Below are 27141 nucleotides of genomic sequence, written 5' to 3'. Positions count from 1 at the left end.
AACGTCACATTTCAACGTTGCTTCAGTGGAATCCCCTGATGTTGACTAAACATTGTTTCAATGTCTCCTTGCTATCTGGGAAGTCACTTAGATCTCTTCTAAATGTTAATGTTTGGTTTATTTCAGTGTTTGATTTGTTCCTGAGTAAATTGATTTGGCTGACATTAAAGTTATAGACTTTTGAGCGTTTTCCTTATAAAACGCCGTTTTTACCGTTTCTTCCTGCAGTAAATATAAACAACGACAGTATTCAGGAAGAAACAAACATTGCAGATATTTTTATCATAACTCTGGTTTTACGTGGCCGATCAACACAATTTAAAAACTGGTATAAAGTCCACACTTTGTCCGTCAGTTGTTCCGTCTGTCCTGCTCACATCTCCAATGGTTGTACACGTTGTCATTAACGTGGCTTCACGCCACATCAGCCGCTTTGCTAAAACACCGGTGTCGCACATGAGGACGCTGTCACAGCCTGTCAGCGATGCTGATTAGCTGCGTATATACGAATGTGAATCGCATCATTGGCTGGACTGTGGGATAAGGTGGCATCGTTCTGATCCCATATGGGAGCAGCCAGTCACTGACTAACACTGCAAAACAGGATCGTTAACGTATTAATTTTAGGCTACGTCCACACGTAAACGGGTATTTTTGAAAACGCAGATGTTTCTATGCGTTTGCACCTTCCGTCCACACTTAAACGGCGTTTTCGGTCACTGAAAACGGAGATTTTTAAAAACTCCAGCCAGAGTGGATATTTTTGAAAACTCTGTTTTTACATTTACGTGTGAACGAGAAAAACTGAGAAAACGCAGAAAACGCAGCGTCAAAGGTGTGCGCCTTTTTTGACGTCACACTGTGCGCCACGTTATTGTTTCGGTGAAATGAATTTCTACAATACTGTTAATTCTACTCTCTGCAGTGTTTAAATGCTTACATATACACACAGTTACTGTCCCTCCACACATACGACTCGGTTCTGCTTCTATGCCCCAGCTTTGTTTACTTTTTCCCACCGAGGCTTCCAGACTTCTGATTGGCCAACATTTCTACACGGTTAGGAATATAGCGCCACCTGCTGCTTTGGCATGTTCATAGCAGCGTTTTCCTCCATTTCTGCCTTTATGTGTGGACGGGATTATTTTTTAAAACGGAAAATCTCTGTTTTCAAAAATACCCGTGTACGTGTGGACCAGAGGCGGAGCCAGACATTTGAAACACCCGGGGCTTAGCCCTAAAGGGTGGTGTGCATGTGGGATTTTTTTTTTTTTTTTTTTTTTTTGGGGGGGGGGGGGGGGGGGGGGGCGTAGAAATGACTGAAAGATTAATAGGTTCTGTTTTGAGTTTTGTTCAAAAAAGAATGACTTCATATAGGGAAAATATATATCACATGTGCAGGACACCTTAAACTAGTTTTTTAATTAAGCAGCGAGGCAGAACAAAGTCGGGCTGTATCAAGACACAGGGACTAAACCCCAATTCAACCAGACCCAGAACTGATCCGGAATTAAAACCGGACTACAACACCTCAAAATCAGGACTACTGAGGACTTAACCAAGACAGAACCAGAATCAGAACTAGATGATAGTAGCACTAAAAACCATCATAGACCTGCACTACACTTGTTTTTTTAATTCTACCAAAGTACAATATTTAGATTGAGAAAAGTTTCTATAATTATTTAGCCTTGTTGTGCAAACAAGCTGCAGAACTTAATAAATATAGAATTTGAAAAATAACAAACCTAAAAAGAAACACGAGGTACGAGATACATGAGGACCTGTGATACGGTGATACTTTTGGCAAACAACCATGTGACTAACAGGTGTGTCTCACCTGCTCTTGTTCCCTCTTTGTGCTGACAATCATCAAATCTACAGTTGAAACCAGATATTTACTCTTCAGATAAAAACACTTTTTTAATTGTAACATCAAATCAGACTAAATGTTTATTTTTTAGATAAATATAAAAACATATTTGTTAACTTTAAGAGTAAAGAGAGAAACTATCTGTATTTCTTGTAAATGGCACCAAATTGTATTCAAACTGAGCCACACTTATGCAGCTCCACAGTTCTGTTCCTGCTGTTTTGGTTGACATCTCTTGATGTTCCCATGTCACAGAAACAGCCTCTGTGTTTTGGGGGTGTCTTATATGCATCCACAGCTGTGCCACCAGTTTACTCACATGGACTCTACGAACCAATCAGAAGCTTCTTCAGCTCAGAATGGAATCGTCTGCAGTTTCTTATTAATTAACAATAAACTTAGTGTATATGTGCTCCTTAATATGATGAAAGTGATAAAAAACAGAAAGCTCTGTCTCTCTTTATTCTGACATTTAACTAATTCAAAATATATTTCAATATTTATCTAAAACTAAAGTTTATCTAAATTGATGTTGTACAGTAAAAATGTTTTATGTTTTCTCCCTAAAGTGTAAATATCTGGTTATAAATGTGAATATCCTGCTGTGTACTGAAATCCCTCTTGTTTTGCATAGAAATATACTGAACAACATACAAAGCATAATATATAAAATAACATTTACCTGAGTTTTTTCTTTGAAAGAAGCCTCTAATGTCCATTCTTATATTTCAGTACATAACTGAAACCGATTTAGTCGGGGAGGGTAAGAACTGAAAATATGAAATAAACACACGTAAGCTAAGACTCTCTAAAAAATAGCATTTGTTCGGCTTTTCATTTCGCCATTTGTTGATTCACTTGAAGAGCGAGTAACGTAATATGGGTCAAGTGATCAGTTTGATATCAATCTTTCGTGATGCACCGTCATATTTACATTATTTGTACGGTACGAATGATTTGCTTTGGTACCTGCTCAAACTTAAGCTCTCCTTAGTATGGCTGGCTGCGTTTCTCCAACAGCGCACTCACAGGCAGCAGCTGCCCCGCCCCCTCGCTCAGTCGCTTAGTGCCTGAGCTCGGATCATACCAATATCAGGGGGGATTCACGCACAGTCGTAAATTCCCACAGTGTGCGCTATGTGCTTCGAATATTGTGTGTACTTTTTGTTTTATACAGTTGTCAGCCAGGCATCTAACTATGAAAAAATTACACTCCAAAAGACCCCGGGCTTCTGACAAAACAACCCGGGCTTAAGCCCAGTAAGCCACCCCCACGCTCCGCCCCTGGTGTGGACGTAGCCTTAATTTCAATTCAGGTGAGATTTTTTTTCTGTGCACAGAGACCGTGCCAGCAGTCTGCAACTGCGCACGCGCACAGCTTAGAGGGAACATTGCGTGATGCCTCGCCAGATGTTACGAAGGACTGAGCTTTACTTTCACTATGTCACTTCTGGAAACACGACACCATTAAATAAAAGCATGGACACACGTCACTAAGTATGAATAAAGAGATGAGTCGTGTTATTAGTGCTGTAATGAATGTGAGCAACATCCATGTGATTCACTTTGAAGGAGCTGAGCGGGTTTGGGTCAGTGATGTTTCAGGAAGCAGAGGCCGCTCACAGACCTCACAGCAGTCAGTGGATGTTTCTGTGCACTGCAGAGTAATCGAGTAATCCACGTCTGCTCACAGAGAGGCTCAGAGTCCGGCTGGGGCTCAAACCTGAGCACAGGACCACTTCTATTAGTTTCACCTTCACAAACACAACATGTGAACTGCAGTCGACACAGTTTACTGCACTAAACGCACTGATGCTGCTGCACAATCACACACAACCAGTGTGTGAATGGGTGGATGACTGAATGTGTAAAGCGCTTTGGGGTCCCTAGGGTAGTAAAGCACTACACAAATACAGGCCGTTTACCATTTACAACCATTAATCTGGAACATAACCTTCAGAGTCAACAGGAAGAAGTTTTATTGCAGCGGGTTGAGCTGTGAGTGTAGCGGCTGCTGATACAAACTGAGCACATCAGCAGCTTCTGGATGAAATGAAAACAGTGATGAAGGTGTACACGATGGTGCTCTTTACTTTGAACGCTCCGTCGCTATGAATTATGGGACGGCGTTTCCTCCTCCCCTTCACAAAGGATGCTCCAGTGTCTCCTCTGCTGAAGGACGCACGGAAGCTTTGTGATCCCATTGGTCAGAAACTGTGCAGGTCAACAGGGGGCGCTCTGCTCACTGCTGACGTCACAGTCACGTGACGGTTGAATGAAACATGGTTTAAACTGCTGACAGGAAGTTTACATCAACACTAATGATATATATAATCAACAGGATCCAATCAGAGGAGCTGATCAATAACATCACCAATCAGAATGATCACAGGATCAAACAGCTGTTTAATAATAACAATCACATGATCAGACTGTCAGTTTTTAATCAGGTTAAATAAACATTTTCCTTCTTTGTCTTCATGACGATGATTAATAATAATTAATGATGAAGATCAGTGAAGAACACACTGCGGCTGATTCTCTCTCTGAGGTCGTAGCATCTCTCTCAGCCTGTCTGCTAACATCTCATGATTTTCTCTCTGAAGGCGTCTCATCTCTTCTTCTCTGATGGCTCTCTCAGCCTCTCTGAACATCTCAGTGCTGTAGTATCTTCCTCCGTTTCTCTGAACCATGGTGTTGATCTTCTTCAGCAGCTCTCTGACCTGAGCAGGATCTCTGCTTCTGTTGTTAAAAACATGATATCTTCCACCACACTGACGGATGAAGTCATGGAGAGCTGGATTCTGTGTGATAAACTCCTCTATGGTGACTCTCACATCCTCCAGATGGTCTCCACGGGTGAACAGGATCATGGTGTAACCTGCTACTTCTTCTCCAAACATCTGATGAATGATTCTCACTGTTTCTTTTTCTTCTCCAGTGAATCTGACAGCCTGGATCACAACCAGGATCACATGAGGACCAGGAGCAGCAAATGCGACACATTTAGCGATCTCTATCTTTCTCTCCTCTTGACTTCTACAGGTGTCAAACAGACCTGGAGTATCAACCACAGTCAGGGTCTGACCGTCAAACAGACCGGTTTCTTTCTCACACTCTGATGTTACTGAGGAAAAAGATGCTGTAGATCTAAAGACTCTTCTTCCTAAGATGGTGTTTCCTGATGCACTCTTCCCAACTCCTGTTTTCCCCACCAGCACCATCCTGAGTTCTGCTCCACCTGTAGGAGAAGATCAGACCATCATGAGTGGAAGTGTTTCCTGCAGTTTGTCTGCAGCTCACAGCCTGAGAACAAACTGACACTGGTCATGTGACCTCAGCAGCAGCTCTGACATTATCTGTGATGGAGAGCTGCAGCTGCTCTCAGCACTGAGCTGATCTTTGGTCGGCACAGGGAGGTCCAACATAAGGCCCGGGGCCCACAACTGGCCCATCAAAGACTCCACCGGACATCTTTGAAAATGTAAAGGAGGCCAAACATTTAGCAACTTCCACAGGATTGTATTATTTGACAGCTTCTCTGATACAGACTCCCACACCACCACCAGAGCAGCGTTTCTTTGTAATGTTATGTTGATTAAATGAGTAGTTGAACTTACAGAGAGTGCTGTATGTAGCCCTCAGTGTAAATTCACTTTGACATGCCTGGTGTGGCACCATCAGCTCTCTGACAGAGTGCAAATCCAGCTGTGAGCAGCTGTTTGCCCACACTCAGCACAGACGTGCCCACAGCAGCATCTGTCTCATGGAGGTCAGCTCTTACCTGTGGGGAGGTGTTCCGCCTTCAGCAGCAGCTCTCTCACTTGTTCCCGTCCTTCATCTTTGTTGTTGAACAGGTGAGTTCTCTGTGAAAACCTTTTTACAACATCTGGAAGTGAACTTGTTCTGTTCTGTAAAACATAATCGTCCACTGATGTCTTGAGTTCATCTCCACCCGTGAACAGCAGGTAACATTTCTCCAGCCTGTGAGGCCCGACCGCTCTGCTCGCTGCTTCCACGGCCCTGTGGTCCTCCTCGGTGAACCGACCCACTCTGATCACCAGCAGGAACAGAACAGGTCTGACAGACTGCAGGACACACTGACAGAAGGTCTGGACCTGCTGCTCTGATCCTAATATCTCTGGAGTGTCGATCACTGAGACCTGCTTCCCAAACACAGTTCCCGTTTCCACACAGATGAGTTTGGTCACTGGTCTGAGGGACAGTTTGGACTCAAACGCTGCTCGTCCTAGGATGGTGTTTCCTGAAGAACTTTTACCAACTCCAACTTTTCCCAGGAGGACGATGGAGAGATGATCATCCATGGCTGAACGTCAGAGACCTGCAGGAGAGAGCACAGGTGTGGTGACTGTGGTGGTGCATCACCATATTACTCTGTGCAAGTCTGCCTGTTGTGCTATACCACATAGTACAGATAATAATTAAAGAGGTTTAAATAAAAGTACAAACATACAACAGAAATATGACCTGACATGATCCACACCTACTGGCTGAGGAACTAACAGCGGATACCCATCCAGACTGGCTAACGCAGGGCAGAACGATGCTGATCGTGACGGGTATATCTCCTAGTAGTGGTGCAACGGAAAAGAAGAAAAAAAGTATGTGTATGGTGGCGTGGTCAGTCTGTCAAGTGATAGTTATGGTCAGCGCTAGCGTTCCAAGTGGAGGAGCAGAGGAGTTTGCGGTATTTAAGCAGCCCTTTGCTGCCCGATCCGACCGGGCTGAAGCTATTACAAAAGCTGTTGGGGTGTTAGCTGCAGACGGGAGGTCGTGTGCAAAACAAGCGGTTTAAACTATGATGAACATGCTTGTGCCACGCTATGATATCCCGTTGTGCGTCCACTTTAGTGGTAAGATTGTAGGGCTGGGTATCGTCACTGATTTCTAGAATCGATTAGTTTCCGATTCACAAGGTACCGAATCGATTCGATTCGATTCGATTTGAATCTGGGAAATTTTGACAGTCAGAAATACAATTCAGATCAGTACATTTACATATTTTTGTATCAATAAAAAGGAAGCTGACACACTCAAGACTTTATCACAGGTGTGAGCGTCACAGCAGAGGCCTTTGTGTCAAAGTAGCGGAAGATAAAACAGAAAAACATGAAGGAGATTTTCCTGTTCTGGATTTTATAAAAATATTCTGCAGTACATCAAAAACGAAAGAAAACCATTAATCAACATATGAACATCACCTCTGACGTTACAGAGGAACGAGGAACAACGCTTTCAAATCCGGGGACCAGGAGGCATACAGTGCTGCCAGGGCCAACCTGAGAAGAGGCATCAAGACTGCCAAGCAGCAGCACAGGAGGCGTATCGAGGCCAGGTTTGAGAACAACACAAACCCAAGGCAGGTCTGGGAGGGCATCAGGGCTATCACGGACTACAAAAGGAGAACACCATCACCCTCAGCCGACAGTCCTACTCTGGCTGAGGATCTAAATCTCTTTTATGCCCGTTTTGACAGGGAGAACACCGACCCTGTCCTGTCCCCTCTCCCCTCAACCGACCCTGCTCCGGTCCTGAGCACTCATGAGCTGAGGCGTGTGTTCCGGAGCATTAACACCAGGAAGGCGGCCGGGCCGGATGGAGTGCTGGGCCGGGTGCTAAAAGACTGTGCTGTGGACCTGGCGGACGTCTTCACCTCTATATATAACACCTCGTTGTCCTGTTCACTGGTACCATCCTGTTTCAAAGCAGCAACCATCGTTCCCATCCCAAAACAGTCAAATGTCACATGTCTGAACGATTTCAGACCTGTGGCACTCACCCCCATTCCCGCCAAATGCCTGGAGAGACTGGTCATTAAACACATCAGAGCTGCTTTTCCACCATCCCTGGACTCGCACCAGTTTGCATACAGGGAGAACCGGTCAACCGAGGATGCGATTGCCACAGTGCTGCACACATTACTGAAGCACTTGGAACACAGGAACACCTATGCACGGCTCCTCTTTGTAGACTACAGCTCGGCTTTTAATACCATCCGGCCATACAAACTCCGTCCCAAACTCCACCAACTGGGACTTAACTCCTCTCTGTGCAACTGGATTGTGGACTTCCTCACTAACCGTAGACAGAGTGTCAGAGTGGGTAAGAACACCTCTTCCACCCTTGTGGTCAACACCGGTGCCCCTCAGGGGTGTGTCCTGAGCCCTCTGCTATACACTCTCTTCACCCATGACTGTATTTCCTCCTGCGCGTCCAATCTCATTGTTAAGTTTGCAGATGACACTACAGTGCTCGGACTTATATCCAACAATGATGAGACAAACTATAGGACAGAGGTGCAACAACTAGAGTCATGGTGCCACGACAATAACTTGGTCTTAAACACCAAAAAGACCAAGGAGATCATTGTAGATTTCCGGAAGAGGGGTCATAACAACCATCTGCCTCTCTTCATTGGCAGTGAGGCGGTGGAGAGGGTGAGCAGTTTTAAATTCTTGGGGGTAACTGTGACCGAGGACCTGTCCTGGGGCAACCATATCACCTCAGTTGTACGGAAGGCCCAACAGCGCCTCTACTACCTGAGGAGACTGCGGAGCGCACACATTCCCAGATCTCTGATGTTGAACTTCTACAACTGTGCCATCAGCAGCGTTCTGACGTATGGATTTCTAGTGTGGTTCCCCAGCTGCACCAAGGCCGATCAGCAAGCACTCCAGCGGGTGGTGAAAGAAGCTGGCAGAATTATTGGCAGATTGTTCCAAGCAAGTATGAGCAGGAAAAGATTTAAGTCATGGCTGAACTGTCCCAGACATCTTCTGTTGCCCAAACTGCTACAAATGGGTGGAGCTCCAGGGCAACGGAAAGCTACGTGACCGTGACCGCTCATTATATCACAGTGGAGTGCGATATAAAGAGCGGTGTGTATCACTGTAGGGTCGACCTTACATTATAAAGCACCTTGAGGCGACTGTTGTTGTGATTTGGCGCTTTATAAATAAAACTGAATTGAGTGGTAGATACAAAGACCGTACTGCCCCATATTGTACCATCATTTGTTTTTTTTATAATTGCGTGGAATGAGTCTAGAGCTGAATGTTTTTAACAGGCAAAAATACTTCAGTAAGTGAAGTAAATGTTACATTTTTGTCTTTTTCCTTTTTTTGCTGATCCGAACATTGATCCGAACCGCGACATTTTTGATTCGTTGCACCGCTATCTCCTAGTGACTTCTGATTATAACAACCAAACTGAGTCAACACATGGGTGAGAGCAGACAGAGCAGGACTCTAAGAGCAGCACAGGGTTACAGGAACCTTAATGTTGGATAAATATAGCTCAATAAAAGGATTATAAACATGGTACTAACAAACATGGCACCTGTAAATATGCACCGTAACATCATGTGTGACTGAATAATACTGCTGTTTCTGCAGTATGTACACAACTCATACCACAGTGGAAATACACCATTATTAATATTAACACATACACCATCCCCACCCTTCCAGTGACACCTAGCATCCAGGTAACAGACTGATCAGATACAGACCTCATCAACATTAGAGTGGGAGGAGTTAGTGTGCTGTAGCTGCACTCAGCAAACAGATGTTATCTATATAAACATCTGGCACATCAGTAACCAGTATACACGATTACATCCACGCACTGTGCACACAGCGTTTCACAGGTGTTCTCTTCCTTTAGAGTGACATCAATGAGCTGATGTGGTAAACATCTCCACAGACATGAGTGGGACCTGGACTGGTGGACTCTCCACCATGTGACCCTTTCCAAGCTCCTTAGGCCACGATGACCTGGATGAATGAGAATCTTCAAAGACACTGAGCCTGGTTGTTACTAAGGGTGGGCGACATATAAAAATTGTCGGTCCATTAACCAACGATATATTCGCACAGGCGCAGACTTTTTTATGGGCGGAGGAATGTGATCATGCACGGACTGATTTGCGCATTTAGTTTTGTCTGGAGGGAATATTTAATCTTTACTTCTTTTCTTGTTTGTTTCAGTAGTAACATAGCTACTCTTTGGATAATTCATTTATTGATTTATTTATTCATTTGAGACGCGCTGAATCGCACAAAAGACGTGTGTGAGATTTTTTTATGTTCACTGGAAGACTCATTTTGATTTTAACTTTTTGTTTAATTTTGTATTTGCTGTTTGGTGTAGTGTGTCAGACAGAAACACTGGAACGGTCTGTAAACACAGTTATAGTGGAAAAGAAGCCAGTTTCTCTCCCCAACATTGTGGTTTTTTGTTTAAATAAACGGTTTTTGTGTTTTTCTGATCACAGGCTGCTGCCGTCCTTTCTTTCTGTTCTGAGTTTGAATCGCTGCTGCATTTGGGCGCACTGTGGGAGGGAGCTGTTAAAACAGCACTATTATTTTCCGTTGACTGCTTCTCTTAGGGTCAACCAACATTAGTACCAAACTTACTCATGGGCGAATAAATAAATAAAGCGATCGGTGAAAGGGTCGGCCTGTTGTCGACATGTTCGTCCACTCGCCCAACCTCAGCTGTTAGTCCACAGTGTTTACGTCCACAAAGAGCCCGTGAATGAAACGTTTCTTCTCTTTTTTAATCTTTGGGGTTACTTCCTGTTCTTTCACCAACTTTACTGAGGTGAACACATATGACTGAAATCTCTGATAACGCGCCCCACGCACTCACACCCAACTTACTGTGAACGCGAGTGTCTGTGGAGGCCTCGCGGAGACTCGGGCATGCGCAGATGTGTACACCTGAAGACGAACACGATCCTGTCTGTGGGTTCGTCTGCCGAGGCCCTCACTGCCGGTCACACCTGAGCCCTGCTGGTCCCCGTGGTCCCGCTGCACTCACCTGTCCAGGTGAAGCTGCTCACACCGACACGCAGAAACAAAAGCGCAGAGACCCGGAAACACATCTGAACTTTTCAGGCCGTTTCCTCCTCTTTGTGGTTCCGTCTTCTTGACTGAAGGGCGAACTGCTGACACCGGAAACAGGAGTGCTCTTCAAAATAAAATTACTAGAGTCGTTAGTATTTCACTAGAAAACATTTTAAATATCTGAACCAGTTTATTTTTTATCCCCGGTTCTAAACGAAGGCCAGTTGTGATATTAACACATCGTGATTCGCCTGAGCTTTAGTTTCCATCACAGCAGATGACTCCGCCCTCTTTTAAGGTTGTGTTACCGATCTGAACCTAGGTGATGTAAAGCTGCTTAGTCCGACAGTGCACCTGAGCAGGTAATTATTCCAGCTGTCCTGGGTTCAGTCATCACTAACAGACAAGAATATGAAGCCTGGATCTTTCCCCAAGAATGAAACTGAACCATCCCGCGGTCCGGACTCCACCGTTTTATTTTGAAGGTGAGACCGGAAAAGGGCGGCTCAGTGGGACCTTCTTACTGAGCGAAGTTTCGAACAAATAACTGATAAACAGGTGAATTTGTGAGAGCAGGTGTGATGGCCTCGGAGGAACAGTCCGGTGAGTGTGTGTGGAAATCATCTTAATTAAAGCCGATCCAATCATTGTTCTCCGTCTGCGCTTCTCAAAGTCATCAAACTGTCCGAACAAAGTCATCAAACTGTCCGAACACAGAGGACACTTCATTAATATACACCTGTACGTGTGTGCGGGCGTGCGCGTGCGTGTAGTTTACTGGTTAGTTTTTGGTGAAAAACGCAGTTTGAGCGGGTTTTTCGTGGGTGACGCAGTTTTTAATTTCAGTTACTTTCACTTTCATGTAAAAGATTACTGTGTGTGTGTGTGTGTGTGTGTGCAGGAGCAGCAGGAGGGAGGACGAGGAGAAGCAGTAAACACGAGCCTCCAACAGGTGTGGTCTCTTCAATTTTATGTTCCAGAAGAAACAGGAACCATAAACACGAACGAGCTCTGACTAACACATGATAACTTAAGACCAAAGAAAAGCTGGCAGGTGGATGGTGAAGGATTTAAGCTCAGCATGAGTGTGAGCTGGTCTCAGCTGGTTCTGCAGGCTTGGTTATATTGAAGCTGCTCCTCAACCTTCCGGTTACAAGACGAATATCGTACAGCTCTAGTTGTGCTCCCTCACAGCACCTCCTGTCAGCTCTCAGTCAGAACAGAAAACAGTTTGGTCATGTGATATTTAAAAATCAGCTAATACCGTCCTTTGTAGATCAGCCTGGAATGTCCCGCATATACGATCTGATCTCTGTGTGTCTGTGTTCAGTGTCACTCAGGTTGGTTCTGGTCGGGAAGACTGGAGAAGGAAAGAGCTCCAGTGGAAACACCATCCTGGGAAGAGAGGCCTTCAGAGCTGCGTCCAGTCATTCCTCAGGTATCACACACACATGTGTAGATGCTCACACACACACACACACACACACACACACACACACACACACACACACACACAGTGGACGAGGATGTAACATCCTGGACAGGGAGGAACGCTGGGTTGAGGGCGGAGTCAAGGAGGCCATTTACGTGAAAGACCATCTCTGAATGGAGGAGGGGCCCAAGGGTCCATCTGTCACCATCTTACAATGCTGTGATTGCAGCCGTTCCCCAGCTCTCTGTGAATGGTACTCATGGTTATTGATCAGTGGTTGTTGATCAATGGTCATGAGAATTTGCATATTAATGATCATAATCTGACCTCCCAGCCCATTGTTCCTTCAGTGGTGCTGGTTTCCATCATTGTGTTTATAAGGTTGAAACCTGCAGTCAGCTGAGACTGAAGAAGCCACCTGGATGATGATGAAACGTTTCTCCCACTGAAAACATCCAGATGAACAGAATCTACTATCCAAAACACAAACTTAACAATGTGGTGTATGCTGTACAGTGCAGCGAGGAATGCTCAGACCTCTACATTGGAGAGACCAAACAGCCACTTCACAAGCGCATGGCACAACACAGAAGAGCCACCTCCACAGGACAAGACTCAGCAGTCCATCTGCATCTAAAGGTCAAAGGTCACTCTTTGAGGATGCCAATGTTCACATTTTGGACAGAGAGGACAGATGGTTTGAAAGAGGAGTGAAAGAAGCATCTATGTCCACTGTGAACGACCATCTTTGAACAGAGGCGGGGTTTACGACACCAACTCTCTGCCATCTATAATCCAGTTTTGAGATCCCTTCCCAGACGCCTTAACGCCCACTCACATCCTGGGCCATCTGACCTCAGGAATTCGCATGATAAGGTGGGGCCAGGTTTCACAATGAACCCACCCGAAACTCTGGCTGATTGGGACCCACACCCAGTTTCACACCTTGGCTCAGGCGATTAGGTAGAGGATCATCAGGGGTCCTTTGTCCCTCTGTGGGGGGTTACTCCCACTAGGCTTAAATCTGGGACTCTCCACCAGTTCTGGTCAGCTGACCAGCTAGCACCAGTGTTCACGGAGATCTTCAACCTTTCTCTGGCCCAAGCAGTGGTCCCCACATGCTTCAGAGAGTACATCATTGTCCCTGTCCGGAGAAACAACAGCCCGCTTGCCACAATGACTACCGCCCAGTAGCACTGACTCCAATAGTGATGAAGTGTTTTGAAAGACTGATGAGAGATCACATCACTTCTTCACTTTCTGCCACCATTGACCCACTTCAGTTTGACTGGACTACAGTTCAGCATTCAACACAATAATTCCCTCTAAGCTTTTCTTTTCTATTCTATTCTATTCTATTCACCAAGTTGACAGATCTAGGACTCAGCTCATCACTGTGTCAGTGGATCCTCAACTTCCTCACAGACAGACCCCAATCAGTGAGGGTGGGAAAACAAGTCTCCATCTCACTCAGCACTGGAGTGCCTCAGGGCTGTGTTTTAAGCCCCCTGCTGTACTCACTGTACACTTATGACTGTGTAGCCACATCCGACACCACCTCCATTGTCAAGTTTGCTGACAACACTGTTGTTTTGGGCCTGATCTCCGACAACATCGAGACGGCCTACCTGGAGGAGATTAGGAACCTGGAGACCTGGTGCCAGGAGAATAACCTCCTCCTAAACATCAGCAAGACTAAGGAGCTGATCGTGGACTTCACTACAAAGCAGGCGAGGAATTACAAACCCCTCATCATCAGTGGCACGCCAGTGGAGAGAGTGGACAGTTTCCAATACCTGGGTGTCCACATCACTCAGGACCTGTCATGGTCCTGCCACATCAACTCCCTGGTTAAGAAAGCCCGTCAGCGTCTCTTCTTCCTCAGAAGACTTAGAGACTTCCATCTGCCACTGAAGGTGCTCAAGAACTTCTACTCCTGCACCATCGAGAGCGTCCTGACGGCAAACATCTGCACCTGGTTTGGGAACAGCACCAAGCAGGACAGACGAGATCTGCAAAGGGTGGTACGCTCGGCCGAACGCATCATTCAATCAGAGCTCCCTGACCTGCTGTCCATCTACACCAAGCGGTGCAAGTCCAAAGCTAGGAAGATTATGATGGACCTCTCCCATCCCAACAATGGACTCTTCTCACTGTTGAGGTCTGGGAAGCGTTTCCGCTCCCTTAAGGCCAAAACAGAGGAAATGAGGAGGAGCTTCTTCCCCCAGGCTATTCGGGGCCTGAACCAGGTGTAGGACTGGACTCTCATACATCGCTGCACCAGACACGCTCTGTTTATTTGCACGCTTCTTATAATTTATTTTGTAAATCGTTATTTGCACATCCTATTCTTACTGTAAATTTCTAAGTTAAAATCTGTAAATTTTGTCATAATCTGTAAATCTTTAAATTCTTTACTGTCATTTAATGGTCTGGCATTGCAGAGCAATAAGCATTTCACCACATGTTGTACTGTGTATGATTATGTGTGTGACAAATAAAATTTGAATTTGAACTGAAGAAGCTTCTCGGACCGAAGCCTCTATAACAGGGGTGTCAAACTCAAATACACAGTGGGCCAAAATTCAAAACTGGAACAAAGTCGCGGGCTGACATTAATATTTATTGAAAAAAAAAAAACTTCCTCCAGATATAAGAATGAATCTTTTCTTATGGACTCAAACACGTTTTGCTGAAAAACTGAATATGGAACAAGCAAAGCTTAATACTAAACAATATATATATTAGCTGTATAATACCAGTAGGCCAGCTCTGATAGTAATTTGGTATGGCTTCGCGGGCCAAATGTAGTTAGGCTGCTTGACACCTATGCTCTATAATGATTACAGAACCAGGCTGTGTGTTCTCACGTCACTACAGTCCAGAAGTGTTCAGGTTAAAGACCAGCAGAGTCCAGTATGAGACCCATATTTACATTCCAGCCTCTGTTAGGTGATCTCTGCACAGCCTTCTTCATGTTCAGGTGAAGTCTGTGTTCGTGCTTCATGTAAATTCAGTCTAACTGATCTGTTTCCTCCTCAGTGACGGCTGAGTGCTCCAAGCAGCAGGAGAAGCTGTTCCAGAGGACCATCTCTGTGGTGGACACTCCCGGCCTCTTCGACACCACGATGTCTGAAGACGCCGTGAAGAGGGAGATCTCCAAATGCATCAACATGTCGGCCCCGGGGCCCCACGCCATCCTGCTGGTCATCAGGGTGGGACCCTTCTCTGCAGAGGAACGAGACGCCGTGAAGAAGGTGGAGGAGATCTTTGGAGAGGGTGCCTGGAGGTACACCATGATCCTCTTCACCCACGGAGACAAAGTCGAAGAAGACTTTGATGAGTTCATAAAGGAGGAGTCGGGACCTGAGCTGCAGGAGGTCCTGATGAAGGCTGGAAACAGATACCACGTCTTCAACAATCTCAGAGCCAACGACCGTCGCCAAGTCTTGAACCTGCTGGAGAAGGTGGACAAGATGGTGGCCGACAACGGAGGAGAGTCTTACTCCAACAAAACCTACCTGCAGGTGGAGGAGATGCTGAAACAGAGAGAGTCAGAGCTCAGAGAGTTCTACGAGAAGAAGCTGACGGAGGAAGAAGACAAGGTGAAGTCAGAGTACGAGAAGAAGCTGACGGAGGCTCGGGAGGAGAAACAGCAGTTAGAGAAACGACTGTGGTGTGAGCTGGAGGAGGTGAGGAGGTACTATCGGGCTTTAGAGAACGGAGTCCGTCAGATCGTGGAGCAGATGACCAGAGATGACTGTTTTGATGAAATCCTCACCAAGTTCCACGAGACCTTGAAGCTGAACTGAAGTGATGCTGACTCCCACTCACAGCACTCAACTCTCCACCTGGTTCAGAGGCCGAACACACTAAAGATTTTGGGCGGTGCTGTTCCAGAAGCTTCCATCAGCTTGTGGGGTCATGACTTTGCTGAAGGTGATGTTTTCCAGGAGAGTTTGTGAGATCTTCAGGATTCATGAGCTGGAAATTTGTCCTGGAACTGCTGATGTGTTTGCAGTAGCTGTAAGAAGCACAGGATTACCTGTAGTTTAAATCTGAGTTAATAATGGACTGCCAGCAGGATGGGAGCATGGATCAGAGTGTTGCATACCGACAGATTTCCTTTTGTTCTGTTGCTCGCACAGTTAAATAAATGGAGCAAATATACATTCACAGAATGGAATAGATGGTGTTGAAGCTGACTCTGAGCTGCTTATCCTGCTCTTAAATTAACTGAAAATTTGTTTATAGACAAAAGGTGAAGCATGATAGTTTAACCTTCCTCTTTATGATGGAAGTGGGAAATAAACTCTTCTCTAATCAAGAAGTGGAAAGAGTGCCAGATTTCCACATACTCAGTCATCACGTTAACCAAACGTAACTGTAACCATGATTGTTAGCGCACATCAGAATGAAATTTGGTGCATTTCCTCACCATCAGAGTGTATAGTATAATTAATAAATCTAAAGGGATGAGAAAAATCTCACATATGTTCACCTGGGAGTAGAAGAAAAATGTGTCTATAAGGGATAAAAAGAGAAACTGTACAGAATATTATAAAAATAAGATTAATAGCTCCAGAAAAATGCTGTGTGAAACCGTTTCAGGTATGAAATTATGAAATTGCTTTGTCCTAAATATACAAAAAATTACATATTAATGGTCATAAACTGACCCCACAGCCCGTTGTTCATTCAGTGGGTCAGGTATTACACAAATGTCCTGTTTGTAAGGTTGGAGACCTGCAGTGTTGAGATGAAATTATTTGAAGTGCTTCAATTCTATGCTTTATATTAACTAAAATGCCATATAACCATATAGTGTAGTATTAAGTGGACACGGCCCTGAAAATAAAGGTATTAGACTACGTGTCCTTGGGGGGTAGAATGGTGCAGACTCTCGCCCACGCCGGCCTGGGAGAAAGTAGATAACGGGACCATCTTCTAGGAGAAAGTTAGTGAAACACTGTTGTTTAGACTAGAGAGGGACTAGCAGGCACCTAGTTTTTGAGAGAAAAAGGTTGTTGATTTCTGTGTATCAATGTGCTGCTGGAACTGCCCCAGTGGATTTGATGTGAAAATCCCCACGTACAAGTAATAAAATTAATTGTTTATTCTGAGAAAAACAGGAATGGGGTATTACACTGTTTTATGATGCATTATACTGCTGATTAATAAGAAATGCTGTTTGTGTAGAATCATGCGCTTATTTGTCTGATTAGAAAGAACAAAACATACTGCACAGGAAGCCAAGATCGTAACGTAGGCTCACTGAGAGAAAGAATGTGAAGGCTTAGTTTGGGCCTGAAGCTCTAAGAATGTGAGAAATGGTCAGACACTTGGAGATCTTGCCGGACACCCTCCTGTGCACATCTCCCGTCCGGCCGTTTGTAATGCTCTAAGTGTTTGTATGGAATAAAGAGATTGTTGAGCATTAAACACCGAGTGTTGTTCTTCCTTCAGCCCAAAGATCAAAGAATTGGGATATTTAATAACGTTCAACACATTTCTGTTCTTGTTGTTACTGATGAACATAAAAAGCTGAACTCACTAATGTTTTCTGATTATTTTATTTAAATTTTATTTAAATCGTTTTTGATGGTAACGTGCTAACATGGCTAACGCTAGCATCACCGCACGTAGCTCCGTTATTTTAAGGTCATCTTAGTTTATGAAAACAGCTGTACGAGCTCGCTACGTGTTTTGTAAGCTGCTGTGCTCTTCACAAATAAAGCTGGAAGCGTGGGGCCGGCACGATGGCGAACTAAGCAGTTGTAAAGTAGTGTAAAGTAAAATGAAAAGTAGACAACAGAAGGAATTTGAAAGTAAATTACTTTACAATATAAATAACTATTGTAATAGACAGTTTATGTCAGAGGCTGATAAGAAATCCCTGTTGTCTTTACAGGCTCAATTAGATGATCTATACAAGAAAAAGGCTCATGGAGCTTACATTAGAGCTCGTGCAAAATGGAAAGAAGAAGGTGAAAAAGTGCTTCATATTTCTACAATCTGGAGAAACGGAGGCAAGAAAAGAAATCTATTAAGACATTAATCGTAAATGGGGGGGAATGCACAAATCATAAGACTATAGCAGAAGAAAAACATAAATTTTACTCAAATTTACACTCGCCTAAATATTTAATTACTGATTCATTAAGTTTTTTTGATCAGATTGAAAAATCGATTCTGCATTCAGAGACATTTGTGACTCTGATATATGACTGGATGACTGAGATCAAGCCTTAAACAAACTGAAAATGGACAAAGCTCCTGGTCAGGATGGCTTGACTGCCATCTTTTATAAATTCTTCTAGAAAGAAATAAAACAATTTTTCTTCCAAACTATTAGTGAAATCATTAGTAATGAAACGTTAGCAACGACAATGAAACAGGGTCTTATCTCCCTTATTCCCAAACCTGGTAAAGATAAAAGATTAATCGATAATCTACGACCAGTTACTCTATTGGATACAGATTATAAAATTCTTGCTCATGTTATTGCAAACAGATTAAAGGACGACTTAGATCAGATTATTAGTGAAACACAATCTGGGTTCTTAAAAATCGTTCTATCCACAATAATATTATGTTTTAGATCTACTGGATTATAATCGCTTAATTGAAGATGATGGTGTGATTCTTTTTTTAGACTTTTATAAGGCATTTGATACGGTCGAACATCCTTTCATTTTAAAAGCTTCACAGTATTTTGGTTTTGGTAAAAAATTCATAGATTTAATCTCTCTATTATACTCTGACATCAATAGTTCTATTTCTTTACCTTTTGGAACGTCTGAACGATTTAACATCAGTCGAGGAGTCAGGGGTGTCCAGCTTCTCCGTTACTTTTCATTATTGTAACAGAACTTTTAGCTATTTTCATGAAACACAATCCAAATATTCAACCACTGAATTTGATGGGAGCCCCGTTGATCGTAATTCAATTAGCAGATGATACTACACTGTTTTTAAAGAACATGTCACAGGTTCCTCTCGCACTAAATGAAATTTCACTGAATATTAGAAAATGCGAATTATTAACTATTCATGATTGTAAACCCAGTAGCTCTCTTAACATAGCTATTAAAACTGAAATTAAATATTTGGGTATTATAATCTCAAAGAATACAGATAATAGAGAAAATCTAAATTTTGAGCATATTACCCATAAATCTAAAAAGAGCCTAATCAACCTCTCCATCTTTGGACGCGTCTTTCTTACTAAAACAGAAGGTATCTCTCAACTGATTTATCCATCACAATGCTTATATGTTTCCAACAGACTAATCAATAATATAAATCACATTAACATTAATTACATTTGGAGAAACAAGCAACATTATGTTAGGAAGAATGATGTAGTGAAGTCATTTGAAGAAGGAGGTTTGAATGCGATTTATTTTGAAGCAATGATGGTTCCATCAAACTCAAATGGTTGCAGTCTTTCATAAATAACTCAAACAGTATTTGGTTTTATTTCCCCAAAGTAATCTTTGAGAAGCTTGGTGGCATTGAATTTCTCTTAAAGTGTGACTTTGAAATTACCAATTAAATTATCCAATTTTCATAAACAGGTTCTCCAGTACTGGAAAAGGATTTACAAGCATAATTTTTCTCCACATACAAATTCGATTTGGAACAACAGATGTATACTGATACAAAGAAAATCCATCTTTTATAAGGACTGGATGGGTCATGGAACTTGGATGGTTTTACACCTTTTAGACAATGACTTAAATGTGTTAACATATAACAAATTCATAGATAATTATGGCTTATCATGTACTCAAAGTAAATTCATTAAAGTTGTGAAGGCCATTCCCCCTGCAATGATTCAGATGGCTAAAGCCAGTTTAACCGATTCTTCCTCTATAATTCGTGAACCGTCCTTAATTATTGATGATCGCCGATTTAAAGGAAAGGCACGCAATAATAAATTTTTAAGGACAATTCTCACCAAACAACTTTTCCCTTCTCATTTAAAAAGAAAATATTTGTTTAAAGATTAAAAGACATGTATCTGGTATTCTTCATTTTAATTGAAAATGTTTAGCAAGAAAACTAGGCAGTAATCAGGAAGCTGGAATGGAATGAAAAATATAACAAGCCATTGATAAAAACAGAGTAAAATTAAACATTTTACGAATCACAAATGAGACCATTCTCAATTTGAAACTATGCAACTAAGTTGTTTTTATGGTGTAACATCCTGAGTATACACACAAAAGAATCCAGAACACTTAGAAGTTATAAATAATAACAGTAAACTTATTCAACAGTTGTATTTTCTGGTCCACAAGTAGTTAGAAAATGACACAATGTACTTTTCCCTCTGAACTCTCACAGGTATAATTCATTCAATTTCACGGAGAATAGGTGTTTGTAAATTTGTAAGACACACACATGCTTTCAAGATCTTATTAATATTTTTTTTAACTGATGTGGGATGTGATGCAAAATTGAGAAAGGTTTCAGTCTTTGAATGGAACGCTCTACATGTATTCTTGCACAGGAAATCTTCCTGCTGTTCACTTCCTCCTGTGTGAATTGTCCGTTGGTGAGGAAGGACGGGATGTTCAGTCAGACCCCTTCTGGTAGGATGTCCCGAATTGTGAAGCCCTTATCTGCAATGACCATGTCACCTGGTTGTACATGTTGCAGTACTCCACAGTCAGCTGTTATGGCCTTATCTGAGGCACTTCCACCATTCAAGTTGCTTACAAAGGTTATTACACCATTAGGAGCCACACCAATTAGAGCCTTTAGTTTGGTCCGTCCTTTGTAGTGGCTGTACAAATGACTTTGTGTGTCAAGTCTCTCTGTGTTAGAAACAGAAACTTCCGTGCAGTCAAGCACAATCCTGCAGTTAGGAAATGTTGGAAGCAATCTGGCAGCGATGTCTGATTCTTGGTTCTCGAGGGAATGTTGTTTTCCAGCATGCCAACATACAAAATGTCATACAGTGCACTAACAATTGTTGTAAAAATATTAGTTACTGTGGCTCTGCTGCAGTTAAACCTTGTTGAAAGGTCTGCATGACCAAAATTAAGTTTGAGCTTCACCAGGGTTAGAAATAACTGGTCAATTAGGGGCATCATTTGGACAGTCCAATCAGAATGATATTTAAGATCAAATCTGGAAAGAAGGGCTTCTAAAAACAGGACAGAAGCAGCATCTGATCTTTCACCTTGATTTTCACCAATAGCTGGGACCTGCTCTTCTTTCTTCTTTTTTCTAACAGGGTTGTCGTCATCTGGGAACTGAAAAGACTTCCTGTCGTTCCATGCAAATCGTGTTGGCCGCGCAGCTTTTCCTTGAGGGAAGTGCCAACTGCAGACTCTTGGGTTGCAGTTTGGGGTGAAGTTTTCACGTCTGTGGAAGTGTTTAAAAAGGCAGAGAGAAATTTCAGATCATACAGTAGCCCTCCATTAGTTATGATGTGACCGTAACAGTGACCGTAATTAAAGGAGCTTGAAAAGAAAAGCGTGGGAGAGAAGCTTCTCTCATCCAGATGGGCAACTCTACTAACTAACCTTATGAATAAAATAAAGTTCACTATCAGTAACATCATAGCACCACCCAGCAGTATATAAACTCCGTCATGCTAGCTAGCACGCAGTACGAGTTATTGTAAGTGACTGTAAAAAGTCAGCACAACGAAAATAAACTCCACCTGAACTTGGTTTATGTCTGACCCAGATAGACTGCAGGTCATAACTTCTTACCTGAAGTTCAGTTCACCTGCCACTAGGACCGGCGGGTCTCTGCTCCTGCCTCCCCTTTCCCTCATTCACCTGCTGGTCTCCACCACTTGCTAATGTTACTGAATCTGTGGAAGCCCTGCGATGCCACCACCAAACAACTGAGTTATTTTTACACACCTGCCAGCATCTGGCCAATCCAGTTCGTTAATCTTAATTATGTAAATTCTCAAGACCACTGATCAATAACCATGAGTCCCATTCACAGAGAGTTGGGGAATGGCTGCAATCACAGCATTGTAAGATGGTGACAGATGTACCCTTAGGACCGATCCTAAGGGGACCCGATCCTTGGGGTGGACCAATTTTTGGCGCAGCGTGTTTTGGGGTTTAACAGCCACAGAGACCCGGTGTTTAGAAAAATGTGTCTCAGCTGCTCTGATACTCCTGACACGTACGGGATCACTACAGGTTTTTGCTTGGGCAGCGGTTGTCCTTCTCTCCTGGATCGGCTGGAGCTTTCTTTAGGAGTCTTTCCAGCTTTGACAAAAGTCCAGAATTTACATAATTAAGATTAAGGAGCTGACCTCCCAGCACATTGTTCCTCAGTGGGCTGGTTTCAGTCATTATGCAAATGTCCTGTTTATAAGATTGAAACCTGCAGTCAGCTGAGACTGAGGACGTCACCTGATGATGACGAAACGTTTCTCCCACAAAATGCTACGTCCAGATGAACAGAAGCAACTTTTTGGAGATTTACTTTCCTGGATGATTGAGAATTGTTACACCCCGGCCCAGGGAAAACCGGCGTGCAACAAAAGGAAAATTTAAAAAAAGGAAAGTACCCCCACACTCCCTGCTCTCAAGGAAGACGAACCAAAAAAACAACTGCCACGGATTTTGCAACAGCCAGCCAGTTTATTAAGTCCCAAAAGGTAGCGAGGGTCAGGGTGAGCATGGCCAAAACAACAAACAAAAGCTTTAGAAATGAAATGCAACTGGCTCACCTACACGGAAAACCCCAAGAGCAAATTACAGGTGTCTTACCTGCCTCCACGGTACTTGCACTAAGTACCGCAGCAATTTCCTAATGTTGTAAACCTGCTCAACATTTGGCAATAAAACCCTTTCTGATTTCTCCCTAACCAAAAACAGGAGAAAAGGTTCCCAAAGAAAATGGCCCCCAAAGCACTGGCATCTACCTCGAGCTTGAAGGGACGTGTAAAGTCGGGGGCGGCAAGTACAGGAGCACTGCAGAGGAGAGCCTTGGCAGCTTCAAAGGCAAACTGACATGTCTCTGACCACATGAATGGTGACTTAGGACTGGTAAGACTGGTTAACGGGACTACTACCTCAGAGACGTTTTTGCAGAAACTGCGGTAGTAACCGGCCATGCCTAAGAAACGACGCAGCTCGCGACGCGTTTGAGGAGCTGGGAAGTCTAATATTGCCTGCACTTTCACGGCAACAGGGAGGACTCGACATTGTCCTACTTGCTTGCCTAGGTAGGTTACCACAGCTTTTCCAAACTCACATTTAGCCAAGTTTAGTGTCAGAGAGGCATCACGCAGGTGGTCAAATATTTTGCTAAGGATTTTGAGGTGTTCAGTCCAGGTGGATGAATAGGCCACTATATCCAAATACACTTCACAATTTCTGACTCCATGTAACACAGTGATCATCAGTCGCTGGAATGTGGCTAAGGGCATTTCTTAACCCGAATGGCATAAAAATGGTCAGGTGTAACAAAGGCACTGATTTCGGACGCACGGTTAGTTAACGGAAGTTTGCTGCGGCGACATCAGAGGCACTTGTGTCTGCTATTGGTGTTTCGACTACTTCGGGTAAAGGAAAAACTTTGCATCCAGCTAAATCATTCCCAAGAATGATGTCAATGCCCTCAACTGGCAACTGAGGTCGCACCCCAAGTTTAACTTCCCCTGATACAAACTGTGACGACAGCTGCACAGTGTGCAATGGCACACGCATAACCCCCATTTTAACTCCCCACGCTAACATGTCGGCGCCACAATACGATTGGGCTGAAAAAGATAAAACACCCTCACAAATGAGTGACTGTTTTGTGTCACGCAGAATGGTAACAGCAAGTTTCTTCTCTCCTCCCACCAAAGAAGCACAACCTTTCGACACAAACGGTTTGAACTCGTCATCTATCCTGTCCTTCTCAGTTTTAAGTACAGTCACCCCTTCTAAAGCGTAAGGTTTGGTTTGCAGAAAGCTGACTGGACTGCTCCTTTCTCTTAAGAACGGGACAGGCAGCAATGAGGTGTCCTTGCTCATGGCAATAGTAGCACTCTCTATTTTCAGTGGTTGCGGATGTGATACTGCGGGTGTTCTTTGGAGACCAGATTTTTGGACTGACTGAGTTTGGTGTGCTGTGAACAGGAGATGAAAACGCACCTTTGTGTGTCAATGCAAACTCATCGGCCTGTACAGCAGCAGCGACAAGAGTTGTAACCTTCTGTTCATTTAAGTAGGTTACTACTTTTTCTGGGAGTTGACTTTTAAATTCCTCCAACAACACCAGCTCACGCAAATCATCCAAGGTTTTTACCTTGGTAGCGTGACACCATTTATCAAACAGAGTTTTCTTTTCTCTGGCAAACTCTACATAAGTCTGGGTGGCAGTTTTTCTAAGACCTCTAAATTTTTGCCTGTAAGCTTCTGGGACAAGCTTGTATGCACGTAGGACAGCAGCCTTCACCATTTCATAATCCAAACTGTCCTCCAATGAAAGAGCTGTGCACACCTACTGAGCTTTCCCCACCAATTTGCACTGGAGTAGAAGAGACCCTACAGTCTTTGGCCAGTGTAGTGCACCTGCAATGCGCTCAAACACGGTGAAATATGAATCTACCTCAGTCTCTCTAAAAGCTGGGACTAATTTGATGTGCCTACTTACATCAAAGCTGTCCTCTGACTGCGGGGATGGTGACTGATACAGCAGCTCCCCTCTCTCCAGAGCCCTAAGCTTTAAGTGCATGGCATCCACCTCCAACTGCTGCTTCTGTAACTCAACCTCCTTTATGTGCAGTGTTAACTGCAGCTCTTCCGCAGAAGGGCCAGTTTGAGGAGGGAGATCTTTCAGTGGGGCAGGAATGCCAGCAACAGCTCCCGCCTGAACTCCCCCTGCAGGAGCTGGCTCACCAAACGACCCCCTTTCATGCAGTTTAACACACAGGAGGTCTTTCAGCTCTTTCTTCTTCACATTAAATGGCACAGGCACATCTAAAAAGTTTGCAATGAGCACCAAATAGTCCTTTTTGGACTCATGGTGAACTCCTCTAATTTAAACTCCATACTAACACACCCACTACGAACACCCTTCCCCCCACACAAGAAAAAAATCCTGCCAACCAGTAAAACAGAGCCAACAAAGGACACTGGTAACTCACCGGCGATGATGACGACAGCTTCGGTTCGTAGAGTATGCTTGGGGAGTGTGATCGTGTGTACAGCGTCTCTTTATGTCTGTCTCCACGTTGGTTGAGTGTGGAGTGAGTGCATATGAGAGCATGAGGGTGGGAATGGATGTTTGTATCTGTGTGTGCCTGTATGTCTGTGTCTATATGTCAGGTTGGGTATCAGACGCCACCTCTCTGGGGACACCTCAGGCCCTCCAAGGTTTGGAGGCCTATCTCCCCCTACCACCACTTCCCCTGCCGGTGGCGGACTCCCTCAGGTATCGGTGCGTTGGTGGTTCTTTGTGTCCGGGGATGGGCGTCCAGGTACACACCGGCTCACTCCTTGGCGGCCGCTTATCGGGGCCTGGAGCCTGGGGCTCGCTCGGGCCACTTCGGAGGTGGGGTGCCCCCGGCCTCTCGGCCTGGGGCTCGGTCACTCAGGCACGGCTGGCTGCCGGCGGAGCTCACGGGCGCGTCACTGCAACTCCCCCTGGCTTCTGCTCCGCGGCTGCTGAGTGAGCCCTCATCTGGGACTCTCCTCAGCTCTTTCTGGGACAGTGGCGCGGCTGCCCCTCTGTTGGTCTTCCTTGGTCTCTTGTGTTCTGGGGGCCTCTGGATGTCTGGAGTCTTGATCTCTTCCATACCTGCTTCATGCCCTGGAGGACGGGGCTGTGGCCCCCCCACACCCTCTAGCAGATCATCACATGAAGGAACCTTTTAAAAACAAGCGCGTCCATGCTCACAGGTGTACACACGGGTGACCACACCCACAAACTACACCCTTTTTGGCTCCTACCTCAAAGCACACTGTGTTCTGTTGATCTTATGTGCTGCACAATAATGTTTAATATTTAGTATTTACTGTCATATTCCCATATATCATTGTGATGTTGTTTATTCTGTTACTCTTGTTCTCTTCTGCTTGTTTTCTTTTTTCTTTCTCAGCAGGTGATCCAGGTGATTGATATATGCATTTTTTTCTCTTTTCTGCTCGTTCTGTTGGTTTTTGTCTTTTGCCCTTCTCCCCCGTCCCTCTTCTCAGCTGTTTCTCTTTCCCTCTTTCTTTCTCGCCTTCTTTCCTCCAGTCAAGTCTGTCCCGTATTCAGCAAGTGAAAATAAAATAAACAATAAAAGGTGAATCAAATGGACCATTATGGCAAGGCTGGGATGGTCAGTTTGGTAAAGTAAATCCGTTGGGCATCTTTCTTTGCCTTTAGACAATAATTCTGCTGCAAAAGAGCCAAACGGGACAGGCAAAAAAAACCAAAAACCAAAAAACCCTGCCAACCAGTAAAACAGAGCCAACAAAGGACACTGGTAACTCACCGGCGATGATGACGACAGCAACAAACAAAGAACAAACGAGCCCACGCTCCAAGCCAACCCAAACGAGACGAAAAAAAGGAACGGACGAGCCCCCAATTATGTTACACCCCAGCCCAGGGAAAACCGGCGTGCAAATTTAAAATTAATTAAATTTTTTAAAAAAAGGAAAGTGCCCCCACACTCCCTGCTCTCAAGGAAGACGAACCAAAAAAACAACTGCCACGGATTTTGCAACAGCCAGCCAGTTTATTAAGTCCCAAAAGGTAGCAAGGGTCAGGGTGAGCATGGCCAAAACAACAAACAAAGGCTTTGGAAATGAAATGCAACTGGCTCACCTACACAGAAAACCCCAAAAGAAAATTACAGGTGTCTTACCTGCGTCCCTCACCAAAAACAGGAGAAAAGGTTCCCAAAGAAAATGGCGTCTCACCCCTACAGCTACCAGGTAAAAAATATTGACAACTATTTACATCTATTTACAACAAACTATTTACAACTAGTGATGTGA

At 44.0% G+C, this 27141-nt stretch overlaps 2 protein-coding genes and 1 pseudogene across 4 annotated transcripts; 1 reads left to right on the top strand and 2 right to left on the bottom strand.

The window, feature by feature from the left end:
- Window positions 1–2885: 2885 nt before the first annotated feature.
- Window positions 2886–10852, bottom strand: LOC105941040 (GTPase IMAP family member 4-like). 2 transcript variants are annotated; one of them, XM_076889518.1, is made up of 3 exons: window positions 10718–10852; window positions 5658–6215; window positions 2886–5114 (listed from the first exon to the last, which is right to left on the bottom strand). In XM_076889518.1, exons 2-3 carry the CDS (start codon window positions 6196–6198, stop codon window positions 4387–4389), a joined length of 1269 nt encoding a protein of 422 aa, XP_076745633.1. In that variant the 5' UTR covers window positions 6199–6215; window positions 10718–10852; the 3' UTR covers window positions 2886–4386. The 2 variants fall into 2 exon arrangements, with proteins under 2 accessions (XP_076745633.1, XP_076745632.1); XM_076889517.1 differs by having other exon boundaries at window positions 10558–10843.
- Window positions 10853–11077: 225 nt separating this feature from the next.
- Window positions 11078–17604, top strand: LOC101482245 (GTPase IMAP family member 9-like). Of its 2 annotated transcripts, none has more exons than XM_076889519.1 (4): window positions 11078–11228; window positions 11645–11695; window positions 12074–12181; window positions 15218–17604. In XM_076889519.1, exons 1-4 carry the CDS (start codon window positions 11180–11182, stop codon window positions 15985–15987), a joined length of 978 nt encoding a protein of 325 aa, XP_076745634.1. In that variant the 5' UTR covers window positions 11078–11179; the 3' UTR covers window positions 15988–17604. The 2 variants fall into 2 exon arrangements, with proteins under 2 accessions (XP_076745634.1, XP_023009895.1); XM_023154127.2 differs by having other exon boundaries at window positions 11215–11346.
- A 2930-nt stretch (window positions 17605–20534) lies between these two features.
- LOC143420653 (uncharacterized) lies at window positions 20535–21971 on the bottom strand (annotated as a pseudogene).
- Window positions 21972–27141: the final 5170 nt, after the last annotated feature.

The sequence above is a fragment of the Maylandia zebra genome, linkage group LG10 (assembly GCF_041146795.1).
Source record: "Maylandia zebra isolate NMK-2024a linkage group LG10, Mzebra_GT3a, whole genome shotgun sequence".
Classification (NCBI taxonomy): domain Eukaryota; kingdom Metazoa; phylum Chordata; class Actinopteri; order Cichliformes; family Cichlidae; genus Maylandia; species Maylandia zebra.
The sequence above is the reverse complement of the archived record's forward strand: the minus strand, read 5'-3'. Positions and strand labels throughout refer to the sequence as shown.